Genomic DNA, 10331 nt, shown 5'->3' with positions numbered 1-10331 from the left:
GGACACTTGTCACGCTTCACACTGCCCTTTTATAAGGGGGGAAATTTGCATAACAATTTGCTTTGAACCGTGATGGCCTGGAAACTAGCGGCGAAAATGTGCATTATGAATCCTGCAGTGCGTAGCATTATACGACGGAGAATTCTATTGAGTTTTAGTCTTTTTTTTTCTAAGTAACGATGGTAATTTCGAGGTGCGTATAGTTCCAGTGATGTAAACAATTTTTTTTTTTTATTTTTTTATATACTGCTGTTTATTTAATCTTGTCTTCCAATACAAGCACCGTAAAAACTGAAATAAATACAAACAGGGTGTAAATACTATAGGTAAATTACGCAACCTTGATCACTAAGCAAAATGTTACAAATTGAAAATGCGGTGACAACTGTTGTGAAAAGAACAGTTCAATTATATAATTGTCACTAAAGATGGTAACATTGGCAAGTGAAAATGACTTCAAACTAGAAGTAAACAATCAATTATGTGCAAAATGATAATATTTTGTTTAATTTATGAAATACAAAACTAATTGTGTAATACAAATACCCTTTACATAAAATTGATCTTGGAAGTTGCTCTCCTTTGTTATCGGTGCAAATTGATAAAAAACTGCAACTCGTGGTGGTCTATCGTGAGCTTTACTGTACGCGTCAGAGCTTAGTTACAAGGATAGGGAATTTAAAAAGATCAAGGAATTTCTGGTATCAGTGAAAGGAACCGGGAAAGACTGACAAAAATTAATTGAATTTCCTTAACGAGTATCATATGATAACCAGATAAACAAAAAGAAATAATACACTCATTAATTGAAACGAAACAACTACTGGAAATCTCTCAAATTTGAGCCTTCAGCTGTAGCTACAGTGCGCTAAGTCATAACTAAAGAAAAACAATTAAACAGTGTACGTGTACACAAAGCAGAAATAAATGCACCAGCTGACTACAACTCTGACTCCGTTTCGAGACCGGCATACGTAGGCTCTGGTCGCCCATTTTCAAACTTCAGCTGCTGATAGTCAGTGTTCTGGAGACTAACATCACGATTTTCATAAACCTCGTGCCCAGGGGTTTTCTGTTGTGAGTTTGGGTTTTCATAAGTGTGATCTTGAGCGAGTATTTCAGAATATGTTTCGAATCCTGGGTTGTCCTCACCGAAAGTGCTCGTCTGACTGCTTTTGGTTGGTACACCATATATGCGAGGCTTATAAAATCTACCAGAAAAATTAAAAAAAGAGTCATTGAATAAGTTAGAGTAAAAGGATTGAATGGAGCCCAATTCGGTCTGTAATCATACTAGCGATTAACGAAATCGATTTGTTAATGAAGAGAATGATTACAGACACAATTGGACGACACGAAGTCCTATTAGCAATTAATCATAAATATGACAGTTTCCGAGGATCTTAGAAAGGACGAAATGATGGTGAAAGGTGTAAATTGTTTTATGATTTTGTTTAAAATTTCGGTTTTTGAGACTTTAGTTAGTTGTCATTGCTACGGTGATTATATTGAAGTTGGTGACTTGTTTATTCAAAATGCAGTTTTAATTGTGGTTGGTTTATCTAACTGTCAGATTACGGACTGTCTGATTACAAACTGTCAGATTACATGTAGCAAAAGGCGCGCTCGCGGAGCACAATGGGTAAAAAAATCTGGCAACCCATCTATGCAAGAAAATTTGGTTTTGGTGACCGTACGACCGTACGTCCGTCCACCCCTCCATGTATGGTAATGTGACCAATATCACCTGACCATATCGAGGCAATACTACAGCTAGTTTACTCGTACAGCTTTGATACATCCATGTTATGGTCAATTGACACCTGTCAAAACAAGGCAACCGCTGACCAGTATCACGTGACCATATCGCGGGTTGAAGTTTAGAGCTCATCGAGGTCAGCTGTTTTTTTTTTTTTAACTTGACCGCTGAACAGGCACTGGTTTTTGATTGGCTCGTAGTCTCAAGCTTGGCTAATTGCTTAGTAGTTGTCGTATTGTCACCTTCCTTACCGTATATAACTCCAGTTTTTATTTTGCGATTTTAAGAGATAGTAGGTGCGTCACGGTTTATGCTTCGTCGCGGAATATTCCGGAAACCGGTGTGTTCCTAGGGTTTGATAGATTTAGATCGTTTCAAGTTTGAGAAGGAATTGAAGCTCTCACTAGAAAGTCCTTGAGTGATTTGTCCTTCCTCTAGGCGACAATAGGAGCATTAGGAAAAATGCGCGCAAGTTTTGGGACGTTAGAAATTAGAAACCAGTTTTTCGTAAAGGTCTCTTTGAGTTTAGGTACAGCTGGGTTGAAAGTAGTAACGAACGGAAGAATGTTTTTGGATGTCTTTGTTTTGTTTTTTAAAACTTCATTTCGCGATGAAAAAGCTACCTCTGCCAGTGTTTTATTAACTAGCTCGCGTGGGTAGCCTGGTTCGAGTAAAGGGGATTGAAAATCCCGTTTGTACGACTCGAATTTTTTTCAATCGAGTTCGTTCGCAAAAGGCGTGAAGTCTCTCCTTTAATGAAACCCTTCTTAACGCTGAGAGGGTGGGATGAAGAGAGATGCGTGTATTGGAACGTTTCTGTGGCCTTAAAATAAGTTTGGACATCAAGTGTTTTGTTTAAGGCGAAGCAAGGTCCTTTAAAGACTTCGGTATCGAGGAACACAGCGCGTTCAAATGACATTTCTCAAGTGAATTTGATCTTGGGGTGGAATTGGTTAGCAAAATCAACAAAGCTGTTAATTTCGTGTTTGCTTATGGTCCACACTGAAAAAATGTCATCAATGAATCTTTTCCAGGTAAGAGGTTTATGAGGGCTCTTTAAAAGTAGTTGTTTCTCGATGTGAGCCATAAAGATGCCCATTGTGTTGCGTTCTTGGGCAAGATACTTTACTCTCACGGTGCCTCTCTCCACCCAGGTGTATAAATGGGTACCGGCGAATTTAATGCTGGGGGTAACCCTGCGATGGACTAGCATCCCGTCCAGGGGGGAGTTGAGATACTCCTAGTCGCTTCATGCTACAGTAACCGGAGATAAGCGCCGGCCTGATGGGCCTTCTATATAGGCTCGTAGCAGACTTTACTTTACCTCTCGATGTGAGCCATAAAGATGGCTGAAAAAGCTACTGCCATTTTGTGCCCATTGCTATACCGTGGGTCTGTAAATAGTTTTTGCCATTGAATTTGAAGCAGGTTTCTTTAAGAATCACTTTCATGAGGTTCCCAAGAGTGGATGTGGGGATGGGTGGGTTTGACTGATAGTGTTCTTCGTAATTTTGGCAGATGACCTCCATTCCCTCTTCCTGTGGGATGCTGGTATATAGTGAACAGACATCGAGTGTAGCAATTATTGCTTGTCTGGAAGTTGAGTGTTTTCAATGAACCGGACAAAGTCTGTGGTGTCTTTGATATATGACTCTTAATTCTTAGCAATAGGTTGTAAAAGCGAATCGGTGAAGCTTGAAATACGTTCTGTAGGGCCACTACTACCGGAAACCACACGGCCATACTACGCCAACTAAAGCTCTTAACAGCCGACGCTTTTCGTGTTCAAGTGGAAAACGGTTTGGAGAAATTTTGTTCCCGCATTTTTTGCCGGTTTCAATCCAGGTTTGACATACATAGCTGTGCTCAGGACCACACTGGTGGCTACGCAGTTCTTCAAGTCAAGCATCGGAGAGATATAAACTTAAGGCTGAGTATATATTTTTAGTTTGTTTAGACCTGATTTTTAGCATATCTTTAGACGATTTTTAATTTTGATAGTGTTGCCTGGACGACCTATGACAGAATAACAGAAACGAAAGAGAAAGAACGAGAACGACAAACAGTATACCAGTAACAGCTCAAACTTGGTGGAAGACGTTACTCCACAAATTCTTTTCTTGGACACTAAACCGTTTGTTTTTTTTACGGATGCGTAAGCGGTTTCTTCTTTTTTCCCTTTGTTCAGGAATGAAACTCGAATTTTTATTCTCAAAAATAACAATCATCTGTACTCTTTTTGGAGATAAAGAAATAACTGATTTGTTTGTTTGTTTTGCTCTAAAATGCGAGCAAACAAGTGTTTCCCTACACAGCAATTGTTTTTCGATGTGCCTCGACAGTGACAAGAAAATTTTACCCTTATGTTATAAACACGTAATCGCAATGAGTTTTCGTAACATTAAGGAGAAATATCACCAGCTTGTGTTTTCAGAAGATTATTTCAAGCACGTACAGGAAATTTGTTGAAGCTCCTGTTTGAAGTTCGTCCTTTTTTGGTTGCCGTATTCTTTTTCTAAGCAGAGCTGGCGAGTTTCAATGATATACATCAAAATATAAATGATCTCGGGGAATAAAGTACACTAATAAAACTGTTTTTGACCTTGAACAGACTTAATTGATTAGAGTGTAATGTGAAGTGCTAGGCTATGAACCATGTGAGCGTTAGCCTTACTAATGGAAATGGGCCCACACAAGGACAGAGAAAAACTCTGACCAGAGTGGGAATTGAACCCACGACCTTCGGGATAAATCACCGTTGGTCTACCGACTGACCTACAAGGTCAGACGGGAGCAAACCGTGTGAACTGAAGATCTTAAAGTCACGGCAAAGAACATGTACAAGTACAAGGAAGGATTACGTTTTTATGCAAACGTTGGCCGTGAAACTTTTTATATTTGAATAGACTTAACTGATTAGAGTGTAATGTGAAGTGTTACAATATTTGTAGCCCATACGAACCCTGTGAGCGCTAGCCCTACTAATGGAGATGGGTGGGAATTGACCCCATGACCTTCGCTTTAGATTACCGCTGCTCTACTGACTGAGCTACAATTTTTGCGGTTTAATCCGAAAAATAGAAGTTAAAATCCGCTTAAGATAAAAGTGGCGCAAAAATTGCATGTTACACGGTGATGCGCGATGATTCCACGCCAAAAAAACCAGCAAAAAATGAAAAGCCGTCCATGTTTGATTTTTGCCTTTACAAATAATTTATGGAAGTTTTCCTTCGAAAAGCAAGGCCGGTGAGCCTTCAGAAGCCCAACAAGCGAAGACATCGTACGTGAGCCTGGATAATATTTTTAACGTCCCATGTCGGAAGGGAGAAGAAAGGCTTTCCGTTAACTAAATTTTGGAGAAGCTTGGATTTACTACATTGCAAAGTTACTCGCCCTCTCCTTATGTGAAAGAGCAACAGATATCCCAGGACAATGGAAGCGATGTCACCGAAGGACTCAAAGATTCAAAGCGAATGTCTAAGTCGCCACATGCCTCAAAGTTCGAAATTAAAAGTCTTCAAGATAATGATGGAAGCAAGGAATACATGCTTGATATATAATCTTTAAATTCTAGTGAAACAGCAGTGGACAAACAATCCTTTCGCAAAGCCAACTGTTGCTTGATTATTTTGGTCATCTTTGAATCGAAAGAATCGGAGAATCGGAGAATAATTTCAAAAGCCTGTTAAGGTGAAAATGAAAATGTAGCCTGCGAATACAGCCGACTCAGCCGACAGCAACCTTGCGGTACGACATAATAATCTCGGTTGGCACAACAGCATCGATCACACTTTTTGCAACCGTGAAACTTTGATTAATTTTAAAAAAAGCTTTTAAGGAAACCTGTGGGTAGAATGGCCAAAACATCTAACAAACAGAGAAAAAAGACAAAGACAAAGAAACGCAAAATTATAGGAATATTCAATATTGTTACACAGCTGATTTTTTCCCCCAACAGCTCCCCCTCGAATTTCAATGTTTCCCTCGGCTGCACCTCGGGGAAACATTGAGATTCTCGGGAAACAAAAGGAACTGTTTCCCTCAGGGCCAATCTTTAAGTGTTTAATATCAAATAAAGGAAGTATGTTTTAGTACTGAGCAAGCCGTAACGATGTTTTAACGCTCGTTTAAAGATCGCATTGTAGTATTCCTTCTTATTGACAAGAGGATATTATTCCAATAGTACCTTCCAATAACATATAGAGAGAGCTTTCTAGTGTTAATTCAAAATGAGTCGAGACTTAAATGCTGAAGCTCAGCACTTCTAGTATTCGTAATTACGCTCGTAAGATACATAACTAAATTTTAACTTTGAAGATTTACAGTCACAAAGGTGATCACAGAAGGTGATCTCTAACGGCCCACAGGTTATTATATAGGAAGAATTGTTGTGTGATACGGGACCTACGGTTCATCGTCCTAATCCCGAAAAGTCGATAAGTTTAGGTACAGTATCTGTAACGGCTGAAATCACTAATACGATGGACGTACTTTTCAACTCCACGTAATTCGAGCGAACTAATGTTTATTTAAAAGTTGTGGATACAAAACAAGCGGGTTAAACCTTAAAAAAACAAAAAGTTACAAATATATCGGTTGCGTAAAGCAATAAGAAACGAGAAAAGACAATAGTCAGAGTGAACTAACAGGAAACGATGATACTTACATTGTTACGACTATAGGAAACTCAATGAAGATAATTTGAACTGCTTGATGTGAGGAAAGACTGGCTTTAACTTCCTAACAGTGAGCTGCGCGTAGCGCGACTTCAAGTGCCGAAAAATGGGCCCAAAATGACAAAAACATAAGTTTATATACTAAGAAGGTGCGGTGGCCTCATGGTTAGCGAACTCGACTCCGCGATCGAGTGGTCCTGGTTCAGGTCCTGCCCGGGGACATTCTGTTGTGTTCTTAGGCAAGACACTTTACTCTCACGGTGCCTCTCTCCACCCAGGTGTATAAATGGGTACCGGCGAATCCAATACTGGGGGTAACCCTGCGATCGAATGCCATCCCATCCAGGGCGGAGTAGAAAAATACTCCTAGTCTCTTCATGCTACAGAAACCGGAGATAAGCGCTGGCCTTATGGGCCTTCTAGGCTCGTAGCAGACTTTACCTTTACCTATATACTAAGAAACCAAATTATGCAAAGCGAGAAAACTAAGGGTGTAAATGACGGTGTAAGATGTGCCAAACTTTAAGACGCGAAAACAAGACACGCTAACGAGCAGGCTAGAAAAAGGGCTAATTGAGGCAAAATGAACACACCAACTAGGCAATAACAAAACGAAACTGAAGAAAACACGCAAAGATCATCTTCCAGCGTCCATTTGCTTAATTGTCGGTTGCGAATCCAAAGTACACTTAGAGAGGCTTTGAGCAGCTTTAAAAATTTTTTTCTTAACTGAGATAACACTTATAAGAAAACGTCAATGTATAACTATTGGTTCGTTTCGTCACGATCAGCATGTATTTGTTTACATGACTAGCGAATAGTTGATAACTGCGATGATCGTTTATATCTTGATTTAGCTAATCATAATATATGTTCTTCATATATTTTATCACTCAAGGGTTTATTATGAACCTGGCAAAATGACCAGCTCACAGTTGGCTTATTAGTTTAGTTAGTACCGCAGAGATTATGGGTTAAAATCGCTTTTAAGCCTGAGTTTTTTTTTTTTTTTTCAGGCTTTCCTTCCGCTACTGCCTTAGTAGTGTGTCTGGGACCATCATTTTCATTTCAGTATAGATTTGTTTAATGTTATATCTTGCAACTTTCTACCAGCCTCTTAATAACGCACCTGCAGTAGAGAGTAACTCCCGCGATGATCACAATTACGATTACTACGACTACTACAATTGGTATAACAATTGCCTCGGAAATATCTTTCTCTGGGTCACCTGTGATGTCGACTGGTACTAGAATGAAATACAAAAGACGCACACGTGAGATCCAGCGATTGGTGTAGTCAAGCGTTGATGAAATACCCCAGTCTGTAAATCAAAGTTATTGCTGAACTTGTACTCCAAATACAGTTGTAACAAAGTCCACCAATGTATTGGTCAATGGTTTCATGGCTATGGCTAAATATAATGACAGTACCAGTGACATTTGGTAATTTATGGTAATAATTATATTCACAATGCTACTGGTAACAGTGATGGTAATTTAATGGCGATGGCAATCACAATGACAATGCCAATGGACGATGTTAGTGGCAATAGCGATGGAAATTGTAGTGGTAATGGCTATGGCAATGTTTATGCCAATGCTTATGACAATAGCAATGACAATGGTAATTGCAATGGCAATGGTAGCTTCACATCCCAACCCCAAAGGTACATCCCAACCCTTGAATGACATCCCACCTTTCTACCCAAACATAACTTGCCATTGCTCTGCCTTAAGTACAAATCCGAGAGAGATTCCCAACAGAAAGTTGGAAATTATATACCAGGCCGTATTGTAGTTTGAGATTGATGATTCAGGTCTCAAGTGTATGACTCAGTCACCTTCTGCACTATACTATAGGTATGTGTGCTCCAAAATCTCTTTTACGGTTTCCATATCGTCTTACCACTTGTCGTGTTGTCACTGGTATCTTTGTCGACGCTACAGTCTTGGCGTAAGCTGGCTCCCTGAGTCTCGGTTGTTTTTCCTTTGTCGCAAGGTTTACAGTTTCGCTGTCCTTCCTCGTCCTGATACGTGCCTCGAGAACACGGAGTACAAGAGGGAGATTCTTGTTTATTGACAAATCTGGAAATGTTTTTGAATGTTCCAACAGGGCAAGCAACTGTTGAAAAACAAAACCGATTTATATACGCTGACTGTTACTCTATTCACCTTTATCACTCGGGGGCCATTTTGGAGTCCTTGGGGAATAAAGGCTTTGTCTTTGCATTGTCTTTGCCCGTCCAGCCTCACATTGAATGAGAGGCTCGACGGGCAAAATGTTTTGTTTGGACATTGAGTGATATGGGTCTATTAGGTCGGCGAAGGCCGGTCCCGAATCTGCATACATTATACAGTACAAACTGCCATCCTAGAGATAACAGGCCATAAATAACAATTCGGTATTTTTTTTAGGCTGACTGATGTTGCTTTATCCCTAAGAAGAAAAGTTTAGACAGAATGAAAGTGTAATATGTCCATCATTCTCTTTACAATAACTTTCTTCATCCTCACGTGCATTTTGCGTTAAATTTATTTTTGTATTTTTCCTGTAGTCTATCGAGCCAGCTTACCAAGGAGAAAACAGTAAATACCGCGACTACAACTCGCTGGAATAATGGGGGGGGGGGGGGGGGGGGGTTTGGGTGGTTGGTGGCGCACGGAAATAGTCCATGATGGCAAACAACAAGTGCACAATTTTACATTAAGTGCAGCTCTGATTACAGTCAGTCTTTTTAATTGGAATCATTAAACGTACGAGGTGCTGCTTACCACATCCTAGACCGTTACTTTTCACAAACCCAGGATTACACGTTATGTCTGATGCTAGATGCTGAAACGAGGATCTTTCAGCAGTGCTGTTCATTCCAGCCAGGCTGATCCTGAACTGTCCTGTGGAAACTGCATACTGCATCTGAAACATAACAGCTTCACTCGTTTCTTCAATGTCGTGTTCCAGTGAAGGTGAATCAATTGCTTTGATTGCCAGGGAAAGCATAATTTTTATCCCACTAGCGACTGATCGTCGTGTTCTTTGATTGGTGGTCCAGCCGCATTCGGGAACCGAAACTCCTTTCAACGTGCACGCGTTGGAGTCAGTGCATCCTGAAATTGCTGAAAGTGTCTCGGTAACTTGTTGCTCAATAGCAGATTGTACCGCATTGTTGCTCATTTGGCAGTGAATACCTGGAAACTTTATAGAGAGTCTGTGTTCAATCTCCTTTGGGTTTGCCTTGCCTGTTGGGGAAAGCAGAAAATCAGATCAAGATTTGGAAAATCCTATAAGGGACGGTTTTTCCAACGAAGCCGCACTTAGACCGCAATTACGTTTAAAGTTGGGCAGGTGAAATTTGAATTTGATGTTATCTAAACCTCGCTTATGACCCCTCCCCCCTCCTAAATCGCTGAATTTCTGGAGGGATAGCCCAGAGGTCCAGCGAGAGGTTGTTGGGTAACTGATTTCGTTATTTAGGACAAAAGGCAGCTATGATTATGAATTACACATACTTGTACATATAGGAACTTTGATATCTCTCATGCCATTCCATTTCCAATCAGTGTCGGGACCACAGCCATATATGGTCATTGCCTCCGCGTTGAACGAGTGGCCTTCGTTACATGTCATTGTGCAAAGAGTTTTGCCAGAGCGTTTTTTGCAAGATTTTACTCCATTCTTGGGCTGCGGTAAAGCTAGACATTCTGCAAAGAGGAGGTGAATAGGTTAGTAACTGACATTTTGTGTGATGAAGTATTTACGTTTCTGTGCAAGTAGAAAATGGTGAGCATTGCATTCAAATTGAGATGTGACAATGATTTCGTCAATTATAGACTGTCCCCGATAAAGTCGCAGAATTTCTCAGCCTAGTCATTCAACGAATAGAATGATTGCCAACGAG

The 10331-nt window shown here is 40.2% G+C and overlaps 1 protein-coding gene across 1 annotated transcript in view; it reads right to left on the bottom strand.

Annotated features, from left to right (window-relative positions):
• The window catches only part of LOC137987711 (uncharacterized), a 55091-nt gene continuing 44760 nt past the window's right edge, over positions 1-10331 (bottom strand). Inside the window, exons 28-32 of the mRNA XM_068833782.1 lie at positions 9943-10134; positions 9208-9672; positions 8342-8557; positions 7565-7682; positions 1-1211 (exon numbers count right to left, since the gene is read on the bottom strand). Coding sequence (XP_068689883.1) covers positions 941-1211; positions 7565-7682; positions 8342-8557; positions 9208-9672; positions 9943-10134 — 1262 coding nt within the window. The 3' untranslated portion in view covers positions 1-940. The remainder of the gene's footprint in view (positions 1212-7564; positions 7683-8341; positions 8558-9207; positions 9673-9942; positions 10135-10331) is intronic.

The sequence above is a fragment of the Montipora foliosa genome, unplaced genomic scaffold (genome assembly GCF_036669935.1).
Source record: "Montipora foliosa isolate CH-2021 unplaced genomic scaffold, ASM3666993v2 scaffold_382, whole genome shotgun sequence".
Lineage (NCBI taxonomy): Eukaryota > Metazoa > Cnidaria > Anthozoa > Scleractinia > Acroporidae > Montipora > Montipora foliosa.
Note: the sequence above shows the minus strand (reverse complement) of the source record. Positions and strands in the feature narration are given on the sequence as shown.